Raw genomic sequence first — 27,578 nt, 5'->3', positions numbered from 1 at the left:
TTAATTTCTGCATATACTAAAATATTGATAAGTTATACACTACTGTTCAAATTGGGACTTTTTTGTAACTGTATGATTTTGAAAGAAATCTTTTATGGACACCAAAATCTCCATTATCTGAAACAAAAATACAAATATTGTTGTGAAGTGTTTAATTTAAAACAACTGTTTTATAATTTAACATATTTAAAATGTCATTTATTCCTGTGATAGTAAATCTAAATTTTCAGCAGCCATTACTCCAGTCTTCAATATCACATCCTTCAAAAATAATTCTAATATGCTGCCTTGGAGTTCTTTTTTGTTTAATATTATTAATGTTGAAAACAGTTCAGTGTGGAAACTATTTTATAGATACATTTTATAGAAAGTTTAAAAGAACAGCATTTATTTAAAATAGCAATCTTTTGTAAAACTATAGATGCCTTTAGTGTCATTTTTGATCCATTTAATGTATTGTATATTAAGTATGAATTAACATTAGATTAACCTCAATGTATTATAAATGATCAAAGCTATGATTGTTATACTATAATTTCGAAAATAACATGAACCCAGATTAATAAATGCTAGCAAAACTGTTCATTATTAGTTTATGACACCTAATAAGCGTATCTTAACTTACTGAACCTTATTGTCAAGTGTTAGTCTACCTCCATATAGGAAGCAGTTTTTGCTGGTTAAGAAAGTTAAGAAACCTGCAGGGTTTTCAAGATTTTCAGAACACTCTCAGAAAAAAAAAAAAAATTGGTCACTGGGGTGCTACCATTTCAAAAAGTATTAATATGTAGCATTTAGGTATTATTATGCACCTTTAAGGTGCTAATATGCATCTCATATGGGTAAATAATAGAGCTGGGTAAAAAGATCGATTTCTCGATTTGAATCATTTCTCATTTTTACAAAACGATATGGATTCTTAAATCCAAAGAATCGATTAATCTAGCCTGCTTTCAGTTAATAAAGGAAATATTACAGCGCACTCCTATCCAATAAATCACTATAAGCATGGTTCTTTATTATTTTTGAAATGAAACAAAGTCTCAGACTTAAAATTATGACAGCCACTATTTAAATGTTTCCTTTCCAAAATGAATTGGAGTAGAAATATAATTTTGTAATTGTTACTTTAGTATTATAAAAACCTAATTGAGTGTAATTTAAGCATTTGTATACAAATCAGTTACTTTTAACCTTCAATATTATAGTAATGTAGCACCAACTAACTCTCATGAAGGCCTATGTTTTACAGCATTGAGAGATTTTATTTTTCCTTAAGAAAATTTGGCATGTATTGTACCATATATATATATACAGTCAAGCCCGAAATTATTCATATCCCTGGCAAATTCTGACTTAAAGTTACTTTTATTCAACCAGCAAGTTTTTTTTAAATGACACAGGCTTCTCCCAAAAGATAATAAGATAATATTTTTTTAAAAAGGCATCATTGTGGAAAAAAATATTTCTCAGCTTTTATTTACATTTGTACAAAAATGGCATGTTCAAAATTATTCATACCCTTCTCAATAATCAATAGAAAAGCCTTTATTGGCTATTACAGCAATTAAATGCTTCCTTTAATTGCTGACCAGCTTTTTGCATGTTTTTACTGTTATTTTTGCCTATCTTTTGCGATGAGCTCCAACTCTTTCAGGTTGGAGGGTCTCCTTGCCATCACCCTGATCTTTAGCTCCCTCCACAGATTCTCAATTGGATTTGAGTCAGGACTCTGGCTGGGCCACTGCAAAACGTTAATGTTTTTGTCTGCTAACCATTTCTTTACCACTTTTGCTGTGTGTTTTGGGTTGTTGTCGTGCTGAAATGTCCACTGCTGCCCAAGACCAAGTTTCTCTGCAGACTGCCTGATGTTGTTGTTGAGAATTTTGATGTATTGCTCCTTTTTCATGGTGCCGTTTCTTCTTTGTCCAGATGAGCATTTGCAATGGCCAAGGGGGCTTTTGTGTGCCTTATCTGGAGAAGTGGTGTCCTCCTTGTTCTGCGTCCGTGGAACCCAGTGGTGTGCAGTGTCCGTTGGACAGTCTGCCTTGAGATGTTGGCACCAGCAGAGCCCAGATTCATCAGGATGGCCTTGGTGGTGATCCTTGGATTCTTTTTTACCTCTCTCATTATCCTTCTGGCCAGCAAAGATGTCACTTTTGGCTTCCGACCACGTCCTCTGAGATTTTTCACAGTGCGGAACGTCTTGTATTTTCTAATAATACTTTGCACTGTAGCCACTGGAACTTCAAAACATTTAGATATGGTCTTATAGCCCTTTCCTGACTTGTGAGCAGCCACAATGCGCAGCCGCAGGTCCTCAGTGAGCTCCTTTGTCTTAGCCATGACTGTCCACAAACCAACAGCAGAGAGCTACTGTTGATTAAAACAGCTGTTCCCAATGAATCAGGGTAATTAGGATGCTTTAGAACAGCTTGGACTATTTGGAATGGTATAGAACTTTGAATTTTCCCATAGACTGTGACACTTTGCAAAGGGTATGAATAATATTGGACATGCCACTTTCTGTTGAAATATAAATAAAAGCTGAGAAATTTTTTTTTTTTCCACAATGATGCCTCTTGTACATCGTCTTATTATCTTTTGGGAGAAGCCTGTGTCATTTCTGGTCAAAAAAAAAACTTGCTGGTTGAATAAAAGTAACTTTAAGTCAGAATTTGCCAGGGGTATGAATAATTTCAGGTTTGAATGTATATATATATATAGAATTTTTTATAGAAATTTGTGTCAAAAACCCAGCCCAAGTAAATAAGGTACAAAACTGTAACCTTCTGAAAAGGTACTTTCAGTGACAGCTTATGTATCTTTTCTTCTCAGAGTGCAGGACACAGATCTTAATTCCTTTGTTATGAACTCTCTGAGTGACCATTGTTTTTGTATTCACAGAGTGGTAAACACATAAGCCGAGTTTTACTTCTGTTGGCCATGAAGATCTCCAGCGCTGTGTTCTGAAGCAGGAAGCGTCTGGTGAACACCGCTCGGATCTCGCTGAACATCCATTTGCCGTGAAGCCCCTCGGAGTAGACCAGCACCTACGCACAGGCGAAAGGAAAGAGATACGTTAAGCGAAGTGCAATCCAACAGATTTTCCAGTCTGTTTTTCAATCCGTTGTCACACGTGTTATGATCGTTGCTCAGGAAACACATTCCATAGTCGCAGTTTGATTGTCACTCCAATCATCGTGCCATGAAGCCACTTTGACGGAGCACTGCGAAACATTCCAGTCCCGTCAAAAATGTTGGCTGGTATCCATCGAGTGACGGCAGGCCAGGCTTTGATTATCTCAAAATGGAGGCATCTCTAAAAAAGCCGCTGCTTTCTGTTGATGATGCAAAGGCCTGTCTTTCTACCTTTCCTCCATTTTTTTTGACACGTCTTTCTCTTGTGGGGCCGACGCGTTTGCCGTGATGTTGGAACACAGTCCCTGTGGGGGTAAGGCAGGCGTAAATAATCAATACTAACACAGAGCCAGGGCAAGAGGGGGATCATTAGTGAGTTTCTCCTCTGAGACCCCAAGGGACCACGGATGATGGATCAAGAGCTTCATCCTGACAAGTGAGAATGAGGCAAACTCCTTCCCCACCTACCACCGCTTTAACGGACCAAGAGGTACACAAACGTATGCGTACACACAGACATACTCACACACTTCAAGTTCAAAACAGAGAATGCCTTGTGGCATATAGATAAGAGCCCATTCTGAGTGGGTGCAGAGGTGAGGAAAGGTTTGGGACATTGTGTACAGTAATTGTGAATGGGAATCGAGTAAGGTTAGCACCTAAAGCTGACAGAGATATGGAGAACTTCCACCAACCAGACTGGCCTTGCTTAATTTCTCTCTGGAATATTGTGCAACGCTGACACTGAAGAGCCTCCTGTCACTTCCAGGTCTCTTGGGCTTAATTAAAATGGATTAGATCAAAATGCTCACCATCCACCATCATAGGTACCCTCACTTTATACAAACCACCAACAACAACCAATGTTAGACATAGGTTTGGCCCCTCTTTTATATCCATAGAAACTCAAAGAGCTGTCGTAGATACAGGTGGATCTACCTTGTATGGATTACCTTGTATGGATTGCTAAATAGAACCAGACTTGGCAGATTTGGTATTAGAGGTTTAATGACTTTCCACATGAGAGAACAATAGAGAGAACAAAAGCAGAATATATATATATATATATATATATATATATATATATATATATATATATATATATATATATATATAAAAAATGACAAATAAAAAACAACAAAAAAATGGATTATTGGTAATTATAAAAACAAATGTGTATTATTAAACATTAGAACAAAATAAAATATTAATTACACTAATAATAATTAATTAAATATTACACAAATAATAATTCTATTAATTATAAATTTTTATTAATGATGATTATTTATATAACAATGACAACCCCACCCCAAACAATAATAATAATAAAAACAAATATTATTAATGATAAAAGTATAACATTTGAATAATAATAATAACAATAAATAAAAAATAAAATATTAAATTATTAATTTTATTATCAATTTTTCTTTTTTGATATTATTATTATTATTATTATTATACCAATGACAAAAACAATAAACCATAAACAATAATAATAATTATGATAATGATAATAATGATAAATAAAAACTAAAACATTACACTAATAATAATTGTATTAATGATACCTTTTCTATAATAATAAAAATAATAAAACAGTTATTATTAATGATAATGATAAAACATATATTTTAATAATAATAATCATCAGGTATGTAATATGATGATGATGACAATTATTAATGTTATTTATTATTTTATAATAATAATAACAACAATGTATGTAATAATGGTGATGATAATAATTAATATTATTCTTATTAATGACAAGCAAATTAACCATACAAATATTAATGAAACAAATTATTCTTAATAATAAATTATACAAATATTTGATTTTACATTAAAATATTTTAATAATAATGATAAAAATTTAAATAAATAAAATGTATGTAATAATGATGGTAATAACAAATAATATTTTATTAATGACAAGCAAATTAACCATACAAATATTATTACAAACTAATTATTAATAATAACTTCTACAAACATTTTATTTTATTTTATATAATTTTTTAAATAATAATAATGTTAAAAATAAATAAATATGTAGGCCTATTAATAATTAGAAATTATTATAATTATGGTTAGTAATTAATGACTAATATACAAACCATACAAATATTAATAAAAACAATTTTTTATTAATAATAAATCATAAAAACATTTTTATTTTATAGAAATATTGTAATACATTTGATATATTTCAATAACATTCTAATTATTTGCTATTTTTTATAATGCTAAAAATATATAACAAATATATAAAACTATATAAAAATAAATAAAAACAACAATAATATTATATGGTAAAAACAAATAAATGTATTAATACAACAACAATAAAATGTTGTTATTATTATCATTAGGGTTAGTAATTAATAACATAATAATGATTATACTACTACTACTACTGCTAATAATGACAAATTAAATTATTAATAAGTAGCTGTTGTTTTATATCTAAACAAAATGTGACAGTTGACTGCAACAAAAGCTACTTGACCCCAATAAATAAAAATAAATAAAGAAAGAAAATAAAGAAAAACAGAAACAAAACCAAATAATACAAGAGCTCTTTTTGTTTCAGTGTGCATATATTCAAATTCATATGCATCTACACATGTCCTCGCCTGTCTCTTCCTGTGACAAAGCGCAGGCCAAAGGTTCAGCCGACAACAAAAGATACTGCAGGAGAAAAAGCATCTTAAAATAGGTCACATCAGAAAAAAATTTGTCATAACAACAGAGCTGGCACATCAAACATCAACAAGCCAGTGCCCCTGTAGACACAGAGGTCTTTGACAAAGTGCAGTCGTTATTCTCTCCCGTCTTTTTGTTCTCCTCGCCGAGAAACAGAGAGAGAGAGAGCGAGAGAGAGAAGGACGGAGGCCCAGCTGTAAAAAATGGGGCTTAATGAACCTGTCTGGCTGGGCTGTCCGCTGCCTGTCAGAGGTGTCACAATGGTGACGAGTGTCAGGGACGAGCGGCCCCGGGTCCCAGACAGGCCTGCCAGCTGGAGGCTTCTGCCCCAATCTAATCACACCAGCAGCAGCCGAGCAGGAACAGGCTCCAGGCTTTTACCTCGCTGCTCATGGGCCTGTCAGCGCACACACAGGGGCCATACAGCTACCTAGCTCGTTCGGATTCGCTTATGTCTGTTGTATATGCAGCTGTTAAGGTTGTAACAGATGCATATTAACATCAGTGCAATTGATTTGAAATTTGGCATCTGTATGTAAACACCAGGCCCCTATTGATGATTGGCTCTCACATTTCTTCTCGTTGTGTTGCCGTTAACTATGGAAGCCATTTTCGCCACTAAATACAATTTTAAAAAAAGGTTATTGCGACTTTTTATCTCACAATTATCCCACAATTCTGACTTTATAACTCGTAATTGCAAGTTTATGTCACAATTCTAAAAAAAAAAAATTTGAATTGCGAGATGTAAACTTGCAATTGCGAGGAAAAAAGTTTTTGCGAGTTTGTATCTCGCAATTCTGACTTTTTTCTCAGAATTGTGGGATATAATCTTACAATTGCGAGAAATAAAGTCAGAATTGCAAAATATAAATTTGCAATTCTAACCTTTTCTCGCAATTTGCAAGTTTGTATCTTGCAATTCTTGTGAGATTATATCCCACAATTCTGACTTATATCTCGCATTTCTGACTTTATAACTCAGAATTGTGAGTTTATATCTGACAATTCTGAGAAAAAAGTCAGAATTGCGAGATACAAACTTGAAAATTGCGAGAAAAGGTTAGAATTGCGAATTTATATTTTGTAATTCTGACTTTATTTCTCGCAATTGTAAGATTATATCCCACAATTCTGAGAAAAAAGTCAGAATTGCGAGATACAAACTTGAAAATTGCGAGAAAAGGTTAGAATTGCGAATTTATATTTTGTAATTCTGACTTTATTTCTCGCAATTGTAAGATTATATCCCACAATTCTGATAAAAAAGTCAGAATTGCGAGATACAAACTTGCAAATTGCGAGAAAAAGTTAGAATTGCGAATTTATATTTTGCAATTCCGACTTTATTTCTCGCAATTGTAAGATTATATCCCACAATTCTGAGAAAAAAGTCAGAATTGCGAGATACAAACTCGCAAATTGCAAAAGAAAGTCAGAATTGCGAGTTTATATCTTGCAATTCTGACTTTATTTCTCGCAATTGTAAGATTATATCCCACAATTCTGAGAAAAAAGTCAGAATTGCGAGATACAAACTTGAAAATTGCGAGAAAAGGTTAGAATTGCGAATTTATATTTTGTAATTCTGACTTTATTTCTCGCAATTGTAAGATTATATCCCACAATTCTGAGAAAAAAGTCAGAATTGCGAGATACAAACTTGCAAATTGCGAGAAAAAGTTAGAATTGCGAATTTATATTTTGCAATTCCGACTTTATTTCTCGCAATTGTAAGATTATATCCCACAATTCTGAGAAAAAAGTCAGAATTGCGAGATACAAACTCGCAAATTGCAAAAGAAAGTCAGAATTGCGAGTTTATATCTTGCAATTCTGACTTTATTTCTCGCAATTGTAAGATTATATCCCACAATTCTGACTATATCTCACATTTCTGACTTTATAACTCATAATTGTAAGAATTGTGATATAAACTCACAAATGTGAGTTAAGTCAGAATTGTGAGATCTAAATTCGCTATTCTGTGAACATTTTAGTCTTATTTTCCCCCCGAACAGGACTTTATAACTTGCAATTTACGAGTTTATATCAAACATTTCTAAGAAAAAAAGTCAGAATTGCAAAATACAAACTCACAATTGCGAGAAAAAGTCAGAATTGCGAGTTTATATCTTGCAATTCTGGTTTTATTTCTTACTATTGTGAGATTATATTCCGCAGTTCTGACTTTATTTCTTACAATTGTAAGTTTACATCCCACAATTCTGACTTAATATCTCACATTTCTGACTTTATAACTCGCAATTGTGAGTTTATATCTCACAATTCTGGCTTTATTTCTTACTATTGTGAGATTATATCCCGCAATTCTGACTATATTTCTCTCAATTGTGAAATTATATCCCACAATTATGACTTCATATGTCACATTTCTGACTTATAACTCGCAATTAGTCTTTTTTTCCCCCAAACTAGACTTTATAACTCACAATTGTGAGTTTATATCTCACAGTTCTGAGAAAAAAAGTCAGAATCGTGAGATGTAAAATCGCAATTGCGGGAAAAAATACAGAATTGGGAGTTTATTTCTCACGACTGTGAGACTATATCCTGCAAATCTGACTTTATAAGTCGCAATTGTGAGTTTACATCTCACAATTCTGAGAAAAAAGTCAGAATTGCGAGTTTATATGATGCAATTCTCAGTCAGAATTGCAAGATGTAAACTCACAATTGTGAGAAAAAAAATCTGAATTGTGACATATGTCCTGCAATTCTGACTTTATATCTCGCATTTCTGACTTTATAACTCGCAATTGAATTTATAGCTCACAATTCTGAGAAAAAAAGTCAGAATTGCAAGACATAAACACACAACTGCGAGAAAAAAAGTCCGAATTGTAAGATAAAAAGTTGCAATTACCTTTTTTGTTTTTTTATTCAGTGGCGGAAACAGGTTTCTATAATTAATAGCTATTATTCAGCATGACATCCAAGCCAAATCTTCTTCACTATTTTTATTCTTCAAAGGACGCCCGCCGAATGGAACGTTATGACAGGGGCGAATACATCAAAAAGATCCGTCATTTTTAAACCGGACACAATTTTTCACACAGCCCCTTGAGAGATGAGTGCAATCCCTCTCCATGTCAAATGTGTGCTGACTCTGGCCGGGGATAGAACAGCCAGCATGACTGATATGTTTATAAAGCCGGTCGTCTGTCGCACTGACAACCTGCCATCATAGCACCTCTGCTGGGCTCTCTGCAGATTTGTCTAATAGGCTTCCACTGCTGGGACTCAACGTGTCTGTGTCTGTGTGTGTGTGTGTGTGTGTGTGTGGAATGAGAGAGGGGAAAATGTGTCCAGAAAGTGAGAGCACTTGTCTCATCTCAAGAATGGTGACTACTCCCTATGGTGCGTGATAGAAAATGTATATATGAGCTAAAGAGGTTCAAACCCGCAGCCTAACAGTCATTTTACCTGCACACAGAAACATTTAAAGGAGCAGTGCACCCAAAATGACAATTCTGTCATTGTTTACTCACCCAAAAATATACATGCTACATTAACGTCAAGGTCCAAAAAGAACAACAAATAAATAAATAAATAAAAGTACCATAAATGTATAGTTCATATGAGTATGTCTGATATTTACTTTAAAAATAAATGATTAGAGGCTAATGATAATAATAATAATAGTTTTTACATGGTAATAAATGTTCATCATTTTTTATTACAAAAAAAATTAAAACACTGAAAACAAAACTAATGTACGCTGCAAAAAAGTCTTGTCTTATTTAGTACTTGTCTTGTTTCTAGTCAAAATGTCTAAACATTCTCAAATAAAGATGCATTTACTAGATAAGCAAAATAATATGTAAGATATTTAGTCTTGTTTCCTGGGGAGAAAAAAGTCAAGCACATAAAAATAAATAAATAGCCCATATGACTGTCTGAAAATAAATGTCTAGAAATTTAATAATAATAGTAATAAAAAGAGTTTTTACATGTTAATAAATGTTCATGACTTTTTATTACTAAAAACAATAAAACACTGAAAACAAAACCAATATTTATGACATTTTAAAATGTGAAGCGCCTGAAATAAATAAATAGATAAACAAACAAACAAATTAATAAAATTACCATAAATGTATATCCCATATGACCATGTCTGAACATTTAATGACTAGATGTTTAATAATAATAATAATAATAATAATAATAATAATAATAATAAAGGTCTAAAAATAAATGACTAGATGTTTATTATTATTTTTTATTACTAAAAAATGAGAAAACAATTAAAACAAAACCAATGTACATTACATTTTAAAAAGTCAAGCACCTAAAAATAAATAATAAATAAATAAGTAAATAAATAGCCCATATGACTATGTCTGAAAATAAATGACTAGAGGTTTAATAATAATAATAATAATACTTTTTATATGTTAATAAATGTTCAGCAAGTCAAGCACCTAAATTAAACAAACAAATAAATAATAAATAATGTACAGCCAAATGGCTATGTCTGAAAATAAATGACTAGAGGTTTAATAATATTAATAATAATAGTTTTTAATATATTTAATAAATGTATAATATATTAGTGGTGGGCCGTTATCGGCGTTAACGTGCTGTGTTAACGTGAGACTCTTATCGGGCAATGAAAAAAATATCGCCGTTAATCTATTCTCAGAGTTGGGTTGGGAGCTGGGTCTATACTACGCAAGCTATGATGACTTTCACCTTGATATTTTAGCGAATGTATACCTAGCCGAATTGCACTGTAGGGGGCGAGAACGAGTCTTCAAACCTGTGTGTATGCCTACTGTGAAATTACCACATCAAACGAGACGTGCTAACATGGATGCAGCTATGAAGCTGCCGGGTTTGCTTCAGGGCAGGTGCGTTGCTAGACCCTTTTTACTGGGGCACGTGCCCCAGTGAAAATCTGCTGTGCCCCAGTAAAATCAAAAATTTGAGTTATAATTTACTTTGATAATCCCGAAATAAAGACATTAAACTACAGTATATGCAACAACTGAATTGACGCTCCTAAAAGCAACACGGTTTAACCGAAGACTATGCACGCAGATATCCATGCCGTGCGTGTCTGTGTATTTAACTGCAACGCGCACGTCGCGCAGCCTTTTACGCAGAAGTACATGCAGTGTAGGAATAGTTGGTTACACAAGTTTGTATAGTTAATTGTGTTGTAAATGCAATTGTCAAGCAGTTCGTGATGCATTTTGGAAACAGGAGATGAGCCCCTAGTCTAATGCGCCACCTGCCTTGAGAAACCCGTTCTCAAAGACTTACTTTTAGTCATTATTTGGGAGCACACATTCTGAATGCCTTCGGCAGATTTCAAATTAGCCATTTTAATCTAGATTAATTTCAAGATTACAGTGAGATTAATCTAGATTAAAAAAATTAACTATGCCCACCACTAATATATATATATATATATATATATATATATATATATATATATATATTAAACATATATTAATAAATGTTCATAATTTTTCTATTACTAAAAATAATAAAACACTGAAAACAAAACCAATGTACATGACAAGACAATCACCTAAAAATAAATTAATTAAATTCCATAAATGTAATTTAATTAATTATTATTATTATTGTTGTTGTTGCTGCTGTAGTTACTCTTTTAATATTAATAAACATGCATTAATAAATGTTGAATCTATTTTTCCTATTAGTAGTAGTAGTAGTAGTATCATTATCATATGTGACCCTGGACCACAAAACCAGTCTTAAGTCGCTGGGGTATATTAGCAATAGCCAAAAATACATTGTATGGGTCAAAATTATTGATTTTTCTTTTATGCCAAAAATCATTAGGAAATTAAGTAAAGATCATGTTCCATGAAGATTTTTTGTAAAATTCCTACTATAAATATATCAAAATGTAATTTTTGATTAGTACAGGGTTTCTGCAGATATGAACAAGTGAAATTTAAGACTTTTAAAGACCTTTTTAATACCACCTTATATGAAATTTAAGACCGAACCTGTAATGGAAATAGATATTATATTACATGCATACATGTAATATTTAATGTGTTTAATGTAAAAAGTAAACACAATTTCATGGCTGTCATAAATTAAATTTATTACTACGATATACAGTGAACTTTTCATATCAGCAGATAGTATTCCACACAAAATATCCCCATAAAAGTACCACTAGAAATATCTGATGTAAAAAAAAAAAATATATATATATATATTTTTTTTATACCATATATCAATAGAAAGCTTATTTATTGAGCTTTTATATGATGCATGCATCTCAGTTTTGTAAAATTTTACCTTATGACTGGTTTTGTGGTCCAGGGTCACATATTATCAAATCAAAATACTTATTCAATGAAAATCTTAACCTAATCTCCACTAGTTTTTAACTCTCATTTGCATATTAAACGTAATTGCATTGTGATCAGTTACATGTGAGAACCAATACACTTTTAAAAAACATGACCAATAGGTAATGACACGTGTTTTTACATTACTTTAAATCATCAAAAGAAGTTACGCAATTTTTTACTTTAATTTATAAGTGGCACCTGCTTCAACGTTTGAAGCCAGTTTTATTCCAACTTAAGTTGAAATGACTTAAACAGCTAGGTCAACTGTACTTAAAATTTAAGGCAGCAACTTATTTTTTACAGTGTAGTTTTTGGTACAAAAATGCTGTGACATGTCATGGGTGAACTGATGACAAATGGCATTTGTGGGTGGATTAAACAAATTAAAGAGACCTTTACTGCCACTCAGCAGCAGTCACGGACACATTACGAAAAGGCTGAGCGATTTTTGTAGCTTGTAAAAGGCCTTTACTGCATGCAGGGTACAGTGTGTCTGCTGTAAGGGGCAGCTGAGTTTGAAAGCAGACATGCTGTGGCACTGTAGTAGTCATAGAGAGGAAAGACCAGCACAGTATGTGACAGTCTTTACCAAAGGCTGTGTTTGTGAACAGGTGGGGGTCTGGACTGTTTACCGCCGGCTGTTGTTGGCTACTGGCTTCACGAGAAATAGCACAGGATGACAAGGTGTGACTACTCCAGTCTGCCCACCATGTGTATGAATGTGTGTGTGTATTTGTGTGTGCCCTCTCACCTAGCCTTGTCGCTGCCAAATTCATGCTTACATACTTCTTCCTGAGAGCCGCTGCTGCCCTTTCAACCTCAATTTACATCACAAGGAAACTAATTTCAGGATTTTTGGTCAACATGTGCTTCAAGTAATCAAATATAGCAGAATTGTGTTCACTTGGAAAGTCACAGAAATGTTAAGCAGCACAATTGTTCTTATCTTTGATAATAAATAATGTTTCTTGAGTGCCAAATCAGCATATTAGAATGATTTCTGAATGTTTGTATCACACTGAACAGCTGAAAATTCAACATTGAAGTCACAGTATTAATTTTCACCACTAGATATTCAAAACAACAAAACAAAGACATAGTTTTATGACACTATGACTGAGTGTGGAATCATGAGAGTTGTCATCCCCACAGCCGATGCATTTCAAAGGGACTCGGCGGAAATCATATTCATGGATGAGCTAATCTATTACAGATTTATTAAACGAGACAGCTAGAGCGATCACTAATGATAAAATGGCGCAACACGCGGCTTGAAAGCAGTGGAGCTTTTATTATGCCGCTGTCGACTGCTTCCGTTCATTCCAGTCATGTGTATGTGGGGTAAAGTAGTGCAGTTTTATCATACTAGATACATTTGAGTGTGTTGAAAGTTGTTATTAAGCCACTCTAATAAAATACATAACATATTAAAGCATCTTTGGTGTTTCCAAAAACCAGAAATCACGGCTGTATGGCGTTACTGGCAGATGACGCAATGACAAGGTATGGGACATACGTTTAAATTGCTTATTTCTCTGGATTTAAACATTCTTGAAAACATCTTGGATAATTTAAGTACACAAGTCAACATAATACAGTTGAAGTCAAAAGTTTACATACGTCTTGCAGGATCTGGAAAATGTTAATTATTTTACTAAAATAAAAAGAATTGTACAAAATGCATGTAATGCAATGCATTTTTTATTTAGTACTGACCTGAATAAGATTTTTCACATAGCCTAGAAGAGTCCACATGTAGTCCACAAAAAAAAAAAAAATTGGTTCAATTTATAAAATTTACCCTGTTCAAAAGTTTACATACGCTTAATACTGTGTTGTTACCTGAATGTTCCACAGCTGTGGGTTTTTTTGTTTAGTGATAGTTGTTCATGAGTCCCTTGTTTGCCCTGAACAGTTAAACTGCCTGCTGTTCTTTAGAAACATCTTTCAGGTCCCACAAATTATTTGGTTTTTCAGCATTTTTGTGTATTTGAACCCTTTTCAACAATGACTGAATGATTTTGAGATCCATCTTTTCACACTGAGGACAACTGAGGGATTCATATGGCATTATTACAGAAGGTCCAAACTCTCACTGATGCTTCAGAAGGAAAAAACAATGCATTAAGAGCCAGGGGTGAAAACTTTTGAACAGAATGAGGATGTGTACATTTTTCTTTTAAATATCCTTTTTTCCCATTTAATACTGCCCTTCAGAAGCTACAGAAGACAAAATAAGTTCAATTTACTCTGATCTTCAAATTCAAAAAGTTTTCACCCCCCAGCTCTTAATGCATAATTTTTCCTTCTGACGCATCAGTGAGCGTTTGAACCTTCTGTAATAGTTGCATATGAGTGAAAAAAGGATCTCAAAATCATACAGTCATTGTTGGAAATGGTTCAAATACACAAAAATGCTGAATAATTTAAGAATTTGTGGAATCTGAAGGATTTTTCTAAAGAACAGCAGGCGTTTGTTCAGGGCAAACAAGGGACTCATGAACAACTATCACAAAAAAAAACATAGCTGCGGATCATTCAGGTAACAACACAGTATTAAGAATCAAGTGTATGTAACTTTTGAACAGGGTCATTTTTTATAAATTATTTTCTCTTGCTGTCTATATGTAAACGTCTTTTATGTGAAACATCTTATTCAGGTCAGTACTAAATAAAAAAATACATGGATTTTGTATGATCCCTCTTATTTTGGTCAAATAATTAACATTTTGCAGATTCTGCAAGGTGTATGCAAACCTTCGACACTGTTACAGTGGTTTTTGAATATTTTAATCCAATATTACTGTTTTACTCTACATTTAATCAAATGTTGTCTAAGAAGTGAGGAATTCCACTTAAAAATTGCTGAACACACTTTAAAGTTGGGCATCTGGAACATAGCTGAGCATAAGTGTAATTTAATATAATTTAATGCACAATGGATGATTTAAAGAAATGAATAAAAGACTGAGCTCTTTCAAAACCATGTTAATAAACAAAACTAAAGCATGATTAGTGAAATCCATCGATCTATATCTCAAACTGTTTACCAGAGAGTTTCAGAGAGACCCTTTTAAAAGATGAAAAACACTCAACTGAAGGAAAAAACACACGCATACCGACACATCAAAGGCTGTATTTCCCATCTGATCTCTTCTATTTGTGACATGTGCTTTAAGGAGTGAAAATAAGCAAAATTTAAAATTCCTTCAGATTATCAGAAGCCCCTCATTGGACGCTCCTCACGGAATCCATTTTTCAGCCCCAGTGAAGGGGAATGGCTCCCAGAGCAGGTATCTCCGGAAAGAGGATGTGGTTTTTGCATAATCACTGTCAACATACATTTAGGGTGTGTGAGAGCGTATGTCGGGGTGACACGGTTTCAGTCGCGAAGCGAGACCGCGGTGATAAACGGATGAATATGAGCTCTGCTCGCTGCTCAGATCACTGCCTAATATGTCCAACCCAGTTTGTCAATAATGGTTTTGCTGCAAGGGCCGTATTTCAGGCGTACTCTTGAGGTTGTGCGTGCCATGAAAACAGATATGTTAGTGATGCTGGAATCTCCATGCGGTTGAGCCATTTTGTTTGTCATTAAATAATGCTTTGCAGGGAAAATGAGAAGCTCATCAAAAATCAAAATGGCTACAAAGGAAAACAATGAGCAGAAAGAGGCACATAAACGTCCCCGTAGGCACATATGTACACATGCAGCTAACACTAATCTAGATAAACAGCTTGAGAGGCCTTGTGTTAAGGGCTTTTTTAAAAGACGGAGTGTAATTTTCTATGGGGTCCATTTGCTGAGCCCACACTAATGGCCCTTCTTAAGAGACTCATCACACTTAAGATGACTGGAATCGCGCTGGCCTGATGAAAAGCCTCGCTTCAGCTTGACACAGAGAAGTCCCAAACAGAGCACTGTGCTTTTCACAGTAAAGAGATAAACTACATGTCCAAAAATATGTGAGATCCCTACCAACGAACACGAAGGAATCTCTTCAGACTTGCCTTTTAAATGCACTTTTAACAAAGTGAGGTCCATACAGAGGTGATTTACTGAAATTTCTATGGAAAAACTAGCCTAGGCTGCACTAAAGCCAAACCTGAACACCTTTTGGATGGGTTTTCAAAGGCTGACCTCACTGAAGCTTGTTAAAGGGAGCAAATCCCTGCAGCCATGTTCCAACATCTAGTGGAAAACTGTTTCTAGTGCTGTTATTGCTGCAAAGGGAGGACAAAGTCTCTATTAAGGCCAATGGTTTTGAAATCAAATGCTCAGCAAGCACATATTGATGTAGTGTAGTGTAGTGAAATCTGATTCCAAAAATGAAGTACTCGTAATTAGAGTGTTTTACATTTTAAAATGCTCGTAATCAGATTACAGTTACTTTTTAATGGATTACACGATTACATATGTGACCCTGGACCACAAAACCAGTCATAAGGGTCTTTTTTTTTAATGAAATTTATACATCATCTGAAAAGCTGAATTAATAAGGATAGGGCAATATTTGGCTGAGATGCAACTATTTGAAAATTTGGAATCTGAGGGTGCAAAAAAATCTAAATATTGAGAAAATCGCCTTTAAAATTGTCTAAATTAAGTTCTTAGGAATGCATATTACTAACCAAAAATTTAAATATTTTCATAGAACATGATCTTTACTTAAAGTCAAAATGATTGAAGTCAATCATTTTGACCCACATGATGTATCGTTGGCTATTGCTACAAATATACCTGTTCTACTTAAGACTAGTGCTACTGGTTTTGTGGTTCAGGGTCAAGTATTATTCACAATGGCAGTGAATTATTCACAATTTATTAATTCTTCTTTTAAAATTGTCTCTTGAAAAATTCTACTGTGTGTCATAGCATTTAGCTTTAACTATATTCACAAATGTTGCGTAAATAAATTCACAAACCATGCTTCTGAATTTGGTGGGAAAAACACCTCTCATGCAATTATGCCATGTAATATTTATATAATAATGTATTATTTCATTTGCATGTTTACAGTTTGATATTGTTTAATGGTCACACTAACATGCAGGTAAACAAATTAAATATTTATGTTTTTTTATTGTTCAAGTACTTAAAATATTGGTCTAATATTATGCTCAATGCATTTTATGTTGCTGATATATTATGATATGTTGCTTTTTTATATCAATATGGTACTTTAAAACAAAAGTATTCTAAAAAGTAATCAGAATACATTATCTAAAACGAGTAAGCTAAATGACTTTACTAACTTCAGCTTTCATCAAAAAATCTGTAGTGCTTTCAAATTTAGCGTGGCAACTATTTGAGAATCTGAAATCTGTAGGGTGAAAAAAAAATCTAAATATATATTGAGAAAATCGCCTTTACAGTTGTCCAAATTAAGTTCTTAACAATGCATATTACTAATCAAAATTTTTTATATATATTTACGGTAGAAAATTGACTAAATATCTTCATAGAACATGATCTTTACTTGATATCCTAATGATGTAGGATAAAGAAAAATCAACAATTTTGACCCATAAAATGTTTTGTTGGCTATTGCTACAAATATACCCGTGCTACTTACGACTGAACTTTAGAGAGAAAGAGTAGATTCTTGAAACTTTAATGTTAGGTGGGATTAATCACGATTAATTTAAAAAAAAAAAAGTATTATTAATTAGTTCTTTTTTTTATTGATTGATAGCACTAGTAATTGCAATTAATAATGGACTACAACTATCAGCACTAAATGTAGATAATGCAAGAGATATATTGCACAAAATGCATCTGGAAACAAGAGTATGAGGGGTCTTTGCACACTACGATTAATGAGACTTTTGCCCGAACTCAGCTGTTGTGAAACTCACAATAAAATAAAATAAAATAAAATAAAATAAAAAATAAATAAAATAAAATAAAATAAAATAAAATAAAATAAAATAAAATAAAATAAAATAAAATAAAATAAAATAAAATAAAATAAATTCTGACGGAGTAACACACTCCAAAAAATATTTTGGCACAGTAAGACATAGATTTTTTATTTTTTTTTGCTGCTTGCACTAGAGTGCGTATGCTAGGAAGTCTCTGCGTTGAGTGGGAGGGTGTTGCTTTCATCCTCAGGGGCAAGTAAGATGGAAACAGTGGAGGGTAATCTGGCTGTTGAGCATGGTAGATAATTTGCACTTGATCCCCTTGTAATTATATAGTTTAAATCTTTTTACCCTCGCTAATCCAGCGCCGCATGGAGACGTTTTTCGGGTGGCGTTGACGGGGCTGTTGGACAACCCTCGTCAACTTATGTCAAACGCTTCCTAGTGGATTTCGGGAGTGGGAGGAGAAGACTGGTGTTGATATAATTATTTTGACTGTGTTTATTTCATGCGCAGACGTACTTTGCATATCGCTCCCCACCATGAGGAAGGAATGGAGGTGGAGGAAGTCTTGAAAGGAACAAGATGGAGGGGGGAACGAAATGCATTTGATGGTAAAACCAAGTTTTGCAGTTAAATCTTACAATTAATTGCAATTTCGTACTTTAAACACAACTTAGCTACTTTTTCAGAGTAATCAACGATTTAGAAACAAGCATTGTTTACAAATCGTCATGCATGTTGTTTTTAGACTTGCTTACACAATAAAATAAGTAGATCATTATGTTGCACTCAGACAAAAAATGATCTCCCCTGATGGCCCGTGGTTGATTGCTAAGCTGAAGCATGTGGGTGTTTCGTACGTTTATGTGCTCTCGGTGGTATCCCTGCTGGCCAGCGGGACAGCGGACCATCTTGCAAGCCTGCCAAAGCTGACAGCCTGTGACAATCTGCTTGGCATGTGGCTATTTGACTAATTACACTGGATTACAGCATATTAATGCAAGCTGTTTTCTCTAGGGTTGGTGACCTAGACATGCTAGCACCAACACACGCTAAGCTCACAGGAAGACTTTTCTTTCGCAGAAAATAAAAATAGAAGTGGCTTCACTTCTTTGTCTTGATTCATCAGCCACTGGAGGCCTAAGTCATGCTGCCTCTCTTTTGAACCCCCATAAGGCCTGAGAGAGGAGAATACAAAGCTTAATATTTCTATCCGTTTCCTTTTGTCAATCCCTGATTTGAAAAAGGAAATGCATGTAATACGAGTATACAACAGACAGCGAGTTCATAAAGTGATTTATTACTCATAAGAGCAAACGTTCCCCAAAGCTGGATCATAGGCATTTCCTCATTGATTGAGGTTTTGTGCTGAAATGAGATCTTGATTAATGGTGGAGAGTCATACGGGAGAGGTTTAGTCTGTAGGATAAAATCTTTATTTTCCGGTCATTTCCGCTTGAGAAACTCTGGGAGTGTTCCAAAAATAATCACTTGCTAGCATGTGCGTAAGATGTGTCTCTAAATCAATACTACTTGAATGTGGAGTGTGTATTTTTATGCTACATTGGTTGAGTTAAAGTGGTTGGGATTTTTAGTCAGCCTTTTTGTAGGTAACAAAGTTACCATTTTTATGAATGAGTCATTGAATAATTCATGCAGTTGATTCGTTCAAAACAGATTTGTTTCGGAATGATACAAAACACTGCCTTGTAGTAAGTCATTGAATTATTCACTCAACAAGTTTGTTTAAAACACTTATTCATTCATGAGGGAATCAATGAATCATTCAATCAACCACTTAATGCAAAAACTGCTTCATTTAAAAGACACAGCACTACCGTGTGTTGCTTTAAAAACAGGTTAAAATCTTTATTTTCCAGTCATTTCCACTTGAGAAACTCTGGGAATGTTGTAAATCTAATAACTTGCTAGCATGTGTGCAAGACTTATCTTTAAATCAATACTACTTGAATGTGGAGTGTGTACTGTATTTTTATGCTACATGGTTGAGTTAAAGTGGTTGGGATTTTTAGTCAGACTTTTTGCAGGTAACAAAGTTACTGTTTTTATGAATGAGTCATTGAATAATTCATTCAGTTGATTCGTTCAAAACAGATTTGTCTCGGAATGATACAAGAAACTGCCTTGTAGTAAGTCATTGAATTATTCACTCAACAGATTTGTTCAAAACTGATTAATTTATGAGAGAATCATTAAATCATTCAATTAACCAATTAATGCAAAAACTGCTTTATTCAGCAGACACAGCACTACCGTGTGTTATTTTAAACCAGTTAAAATATTTATTTTCTAATCATTTCTGCTTGAGAATCTCTGGAACTGTTCAAAAAGTAATCATTTGGTAGCATGCGTGTAACACATATCTCTAAATCAATACTCGTGAAATGCTGAGTGTGCAGTTTTATGCAAAAATTTAGTGAAAGTAGTAGGGATTTTTTAATGATCTTTTCTGCAGGTTACAAAGTTACTGTGTTTATGAATGATTCATTGAACAGTTCATTAAGCTGGTTTGTTCAGAACAGATTTGTTTAGGAATAATACAAGAAGCTGTCTTGTAAGTCATTGAATTACTGACTCAACAGATTTGAACAAGATATTTTCTTTGTCGAAGCAAAAACTGACTTTATAATGTGCCGAGTCGACTGTAAAAAAAAAAAAAAAGCATGTATTGATTAATTACTCCTTAACATGAAAACTTTGCTTTGTTTTTTTTTTTAAGAATCCAGAGCAGCTTAATTGGCTCAACCAATGACCTGAGTTTGTAGGCGGGACTACTGGTTATCCTGACCAATAGCAGAAGGGAGAAAGCATTCAGGGAAATCAGCTTGATAATAAATTTTACTAAAATATACAAAAACCAAGTGGAATTCTTACTAACAATCAAAGCCTCAAAGTAATGTGTTCTCATGGGGCCTGCTATCTATTCATATGCAATCGCCAAAGTAAGCACACACTGTGTCTGGGCCTTTGCTATCAGCAAAAATGGAAGCCGAGACTTTAACAAAGGCAAAGGGGAGAAATGAGGCGTACAATGAGTGTGTTTAGAACACAACGACTCTCCCAATTGTGCTAAATCAATCCCAGACTTGCAACAAAGAGAGAGCGAAGCTTTGCTATTTGTATCCTCTCCTCTGGCTCAAGCACAGTGTAATAATAGTCTTAAAGTAGGCATTGTAGGAAAAGAATACTTGAGTGGCTTACACAGGCCGTCTTATGAAACATTTAGGCAGCGGTTTCCAAGGGTCCAAGGAGGGTGGAAGAAAAGGTAACGTGGCAGAATGGACTTCTAGCGGTCCGCCGGTCTTATTGTACAGAAGTCACATCAAATTAACTCTGAGGGCCATTTGCAAGGCCTTTCTCTCTCTGCCGAGCTTTTCAGAACAGATTAAGCTATGAAAACTTCAGAATTACTAAAGCACCTATTAAGCATTATGCTCCGTCCTTTCTTCAGCTCTCTCTTTGAACGCGATTGAATGCAGTGGGGCGTTCAATAGACTCTGAGAGGAGAAAGACTGGAGTTATTGGGGAGGAAAGATGATGACAGAAATATTTAAAGATAAAAAATGACTGCCACAGAACTTGCGATGTCGAAATGACCAAACGTGTTTACAGAAAGTCTCTGTAAAGCTTAAAAATTGACATGAAAGTTCTGGTTTGTGTTTATTACATTAGTTAATTATTTCCATCATCACTGGAGCTCAAACTACAAGCCGTCGTCAAATTCTTATGTATGGAAGAGCAACATGTTTTAAATGCTGTTTAAAAACCAAACTCTGCAGGGGACATAGGGCTGGAGCAGTTCAAAGCGGCATGGAAAGAGCATGAATGGTAATTGTATTTAACAGGATTGGAGAGGGCCCTGACGGTGGCTCTTGAGACGCAGGTCGTGTGGCGTTAAATGGCTGTCACCCACTCAAAGATCCACGGCTTAGGAAGGGGACTAACAAAAGGCCCTGCTATTCCCGAGCCCCGGAGCTCACATGCAATGTCAAGAACAGGGTCCTTGCAACTCCAGGCAACCTGAAATATGTTGTTCATTAAGTCCTAAGGTCTTGGGTATCTAAACTTCAGGAATGGACTTATGGAATGCAGACTTGGGTTTCAACTAAATGTTATATAAATATGAAGCAATGACATCTGCTGTATGGGAATATAACTGAGAGATGGGGTTGTTCTTTTGCCCTAGACTATAGGCTATAATGAGACCACAAGGGGAATCTGCCTATTAAAGCAGCAGGTATCTAACACCTGTCCAAAAATATTGCTTTGACTATAGCCCTCTTACACATATACAATAAACAACGTAGCTGTAGTGCTGCCTAGCTTTTGCACTCAAACCTCTAGCCAGGAAACAGCCCTTAATTACAAGGTGAATAATTACTAATTACTACAGAGTAATCCATGGAAGCCTGTTTCCACCACTGAATAGAAAACAATGCAATGTGTAAATGTAAAATGTAATTGCGACATTTTATCTTACAATTCTGACCTCTTTCTCAGAACTGTGAGATATAAACTCAAAATTGTGATTTATTAAGTCAGAAATGCGAGATATAAAGTCAAAATTTCGAGATACAAAGTCACAATTGTGCGTTTAGTTAGAACTGTGATATTTTATCTTACAATTCTGACTCACAACTCACAATTGTAATTTATTAAGTCAGAATTTGGAAATATAAACATACAATTGCGAGTTTACAATTCGGGCTTGTTTTCTCAGTTATGAAGTCCAGTTCTGACAGGGAAAATAAGACTGATATTTACTCACAACTGAGAATTTATAACTCACAATTCTGACTTAATAACTTATAATATACTTATTATTCTCACAATTCTGAGAATAAAGTTACAACTGGTAGATACAAACTCACAATTCTGATATATTACAATATATTTTGCTATTCAGGCTTTATAACTCGCAATTGCAAGTTTATATCCCGCAATTCTGACTTTTTAATTCTGACTGCACTTGTGAGTTTATATCTTTAAAATTCTGAGAAAAAAGTTACAACTGGGAGATACAAAATTACAATTCTAAGAAAAAAATAGAATTTCGAGTTTATATCTCACAATTCTGACTTTATGACTTGCAATTGTAAGTTTATATCTCAAAATTCTGAGAAAAAAGTCACAGCTACGAGAAATAAACTCACAATTCTGAGAAAAAGTCAGAATTGCGAGTTTATATCTTGCAATTCTGGCTTTATAACCTGCAACTGCAAGTTTATATCTCACAATTCTGAGAAAAAAAAGTCAGAATTTTGAGTTTATATCTCACAATTTTGACTTTATAACTTGCACTTTTGAGTTTATGTCTCAAAATTCTGAGAAAAAAGTCACAACTGCGAGATATAAACTCAATTCCGAGAAAAAGTCAGAATTGCGAGTATATATCTTGCAATTCTGGCTTTATAACTTGCAATTGCAAGTTAATATCATGCAATTCTGAGAAAAAAGTCAGACTTTTGAGTTTATATCTCACAATTCTAACTTTATAACTTGCACTTGTGAGTTTATGTCTCAAAATTCTGAGAAAAAAGTCACAACTGCGAGATATAAACTCACAATTTCCAAGAAAAAGTCAGAATTGCGTGTTTATATATTGCAACTCTGGTTTTATAACTTGCAATTGCGAGTTCAGAGAAAAAATGTCAAAATTTCGAGTTTATATCTCAGAATTTTGGCTTTATAACTCGAAATTGCAAATTTACATCATGCAATTCTGAGGAAAAAAAAGTCAGAATTAGGAGTTTATATTCACAACTGAATTTGTGTCTCAAAATTCTTAGTTTCTAAGTTTGGGCTCACTTTTGGTGGACATACGTATACACACATACAAAAACTACAAAACTACAAAAACCTCTAGCATGAAGACCGCTTAAATTGACCCTTATCAAACCTCTAATTGGATTGCCAGTTCTTGGAAGCAACGATTCTGGGCTTTCTGCCTTTTCTCCTTTTGTATTCCCATCAGCCACAAAATACCAAAACAATTGGATTGGGATAAAATGGACTTAGAACTTTTTGTTCCCCTCAAACACAACAGGCTGACTGGAATTGGACCGGGCAAAAGCCTCAGCCCTTCGCCCAAAGGATGGGGGAATTTAAATTTCACAGGGTCCAAGTGACGTATCGAAACAAAGCTTCACGCTGGCCATTGTTCGGCCTTTAACCAGTCTAGTCTTAAAACATCAACAAGCAGAGCGCCACTTAAACCAGAACTTGCAGTTTGGCTCACATACTCGTGAATAATAGAGGATGTGATATTTCTGAAACAATAACCTTCAACTTTACAGCATCCATTATGTACGACTAGAGGAATGAACCAGCGCAGCTTGGTCGCGTTTTGTGTGATCGAAGAGTATCCCCTCATCTATTCAAATGCCAAAATAAACCCTCCCCTAGCACCAACATCAATCACGTTAATTACGCCAAACACCATAATAACAATAATTACAATAATATCTCATTAAGAAGGAGAGAGTGAATGACGGGGGAGAATTAATAGCAGGCAGGTGTACAACACGCTGCAATTACGGAGCCTGAAATTAGTTCATTGCCCAAAGGCAAACCGAGAAGAAAGAGAAAGACTCGCAGTCAGAGAAAGTGAGGGAGGGGAGGCGGAAAAAAAAGTGGGAGTGAAGTTTCAGCAGTCAAAAAAAAAAAAAAAATTAAATAAAAAGAGAATTGCAAATAAGCAAATAAAAATGTCTTAAATGTGTAAATTAGGGGGAATAAAAAAAATAGGAAAAGAGGTGGGGGGAGGAAAAGCAGCTTTTCCTGGCAGAGTTGTGGGCGCGGATGAAAGGGGAGCGGCCCACCGTGATCAAGGGATCCACGGAGCTCCGCGGCAGCCATCAAGCCTGCACCTCTGCCGGCGACTGGCAGCTTCTCCTTCTCCTGTCAATCATTCATTACGCCAAGCCGGAGTCGTAGAGGAAGCGCCTCCTTGCCTTGACCTATCATATTACAGCTTCTGTAAACGGCTAATCCACGTTCGTCAGATGGTGTCAACACCTCCGCCTGTTTCTGTGCGCGCTCAGCCCCGCCAACAGCTAAATTGACACAATAATAAAACCATTTGAATTTCAGCACAGTGTCAAAAAGTCAGAGCATATATTGTATACTACCAATGTGTGTGTGTGTGTGTGTGTGTGTGTGTGTGTGTATATATATATATATATATATATATATATATACATAAAATTCAGCAAGGATGCATTAAATTGATCAAAAGTGACAGTACAAAGAATTATAATGCTATTAAAATTAAAATGACAGTTTCTTTTGAACTTCTGTTAATACACCATATATTCATATACATCATTGGTTTCTGCAAAAACAAGTCAGCAAAGATTATGACACAGATTTCTGATTGATCATGTGACATTGAAAACTAAGTAATGTCTGCTATATTAAAATACAAAACAGTTATTTTAAATTGTAATAGTATTTCACAATATTAATGATTTTTAGTGTTTTGTTTATTAATTTAATTATTATTTAATCAGATAAATGAAGCCTCTTGATTGTCCTATTGTCTTACAGCAATACAGAAATACACCAAAAATAATTACCTTTATTATTACTATTGTAATTAAATGTTACTGTTAATTGAACATTTGTATCTTTTATTGGTCAGATTTATATATATATCTATATCTATCTATATCTATCTATCTATCTATCTATCTATCTATCTATCTATCTATCTATCTATCTATCTATCTATCTATCTATCTATCTATCTATCTATCTATATATATATATACATACATACATGGGTCAAAGACGTAAAAGGGTTTAAGCTTAAAGTGTAATACTGCTTTAAATTGTTGTTTTTTCTCCCAAAAAAATATTAAAAGGTTTTCTGTTTAATTTCATTGCATTTTTGTTTTTGTTTTTCTAAGCAAAAATAAATATCACACATTTTTCCATAATTTACAGAAGACACCCATTAAAATGTCATTCGGTGTAACAGTCTTGTCAGGCATATTTACAACAAAAAATCCATTTATGACATTAAAAGATGAATTACTTTCACCCCAAATACTAATTAGTTGTAATTCTACAATTTTTTAATGAGTAATTTTTACTCATTTAAAACAATAAAAATTAATATGCTCCCTTATTCTTTTATATATTGTAATATGTACAAGTCAGAATAAGCATGTTGTTTGAATTTGTACATAAATAATGTGTTACACTGAATGACAATGTAGCATTATTTCAACCAAATTTTGACATTTTATTTACATTTTTTATTGAAACCTTAAAAGTAGACATTTTACATATATGTAATGTTCTGTGGACATAAAATCACATTTGTACATTTCTGACATGGACATCTTGATGTATATATATAAAATATCAGTTAATGTTAACAGATGACACCTTATTGTAAAGTGTTACTGTTAAATTTAATTAAATTTATTTTTAATAACAGTAATTAAATGTAACTGTAAATAATCTCATTTTTTTCCCCTTGATTTCTCCATTTATTTATTTAAAAAAAAAGCAGACTATAAGACGCCTAGGCTGCTGAATGTTTTATTGTAGGGAGAGCACGTGGTCATCAGAATGGCTCTTTTAGCCCGAGGGCTGTTCCAGCGTGCAGAGAGAGCCCTCAAGGCAGGAAGCGGCATGTCAGCTCTTCCCCTGTCCTCTCCAGGACTTTCAGCAGGAGCTGCACACCTACTGAATTTTGATTATGGAAGCCAGCTATAGCTCAACCTACTCTACAGTAATGAGACCAATCGCGAACCACCACAAGCTGGAACCCTAAATATCTAACAAAACACTACAGGAGGCCAGCGCATATAATGCGCCTTTGAGTCTGGGTTCTTTATGTGACAGTGATTCAGAGCTAAATAGCAATATGCTTACATATTGCTTAAGTTTAGCAAAACCCTAAACATGTGTTCAGGTCATCCTCTGAGAACTTAGCAAAAAATGTATTTCAATCTGTTGTAGGTTAACAAAACTGTAAATATCAGATGCTAGCTTTGCTTAAAAGATGCAAACCAATTAACTGGTTGGTTATTTTGTCATTGGCTGTTCTTAAAAGCATCACTAACCATAAAATGAGCTTCCTAATTCGTTTGGCCCTGAAATCAGACTTTCATATAAAGCAGAGGTAAGGATATCAATCATTTTAACCTTCACTGAGGCTATGTGTCAGCGTCACAAAACAGCTCATGTGGTGTTAATGAGCGTGTAATATAAAACACCGGCCACTAGCTCCATATGTCGCAGCATTATGGAAAACAGAGTCTTGATTCTGTTACCAGCCAGATTTGTAGCTATAGTCTAAGACATATGTAATAAATCAAATAAATGTTGCAAAATTGCAACAAATATATATATATATATATATATATATTTTCAGAGTCCTTCAACTTTAAAACTTCATGCGTAATTTTTTATATATATATATATATATATATATATATATATATATATATATAT

General features: G+C 34.0%; 1 protein-coding gene across 2 annotated transcripts in view; it reads right to left on the bottom strand.

The window, feature by feature from the left end:
• The window catches only part of nbeab (neurobeachin b), a 401,639-nt gene that overhangs the window by 109,858 nt on the left and 264,203 nt on the right, over positions 1–27,578 (bottom strand). For both annotated transcript variants that reach the window (XM_073817484.1, XM_073817485.1), the window contains one exon: positions 2,936–3,053. In XM_073817484.1, the coding sequence (XP_073673585.1) occupies positions 2,936–3,053 (118 nt within the window). The remainder of the gene's footprint in view (positions 1–2,935; positions 3,054–27,578) is intronic.

Source organism: Garra rufa, chromosome 14, assembly GCF_049309525.1.
Source record: "Garra rufa chromosome 14, GarRuf1.0, whole genome shotgun sequence".
Lineage (NCBI taxonomy): Eukaryota > Metazoa > Chordata > Actinopteri > Cypriniformes > Cyprinidae > Garra > Garra rufa.
The sequence above is the reverse complement of the archived record's forward strand: the minus strand, read 5'-3'. Positions and strand labels throughout refer to the sequence as shown.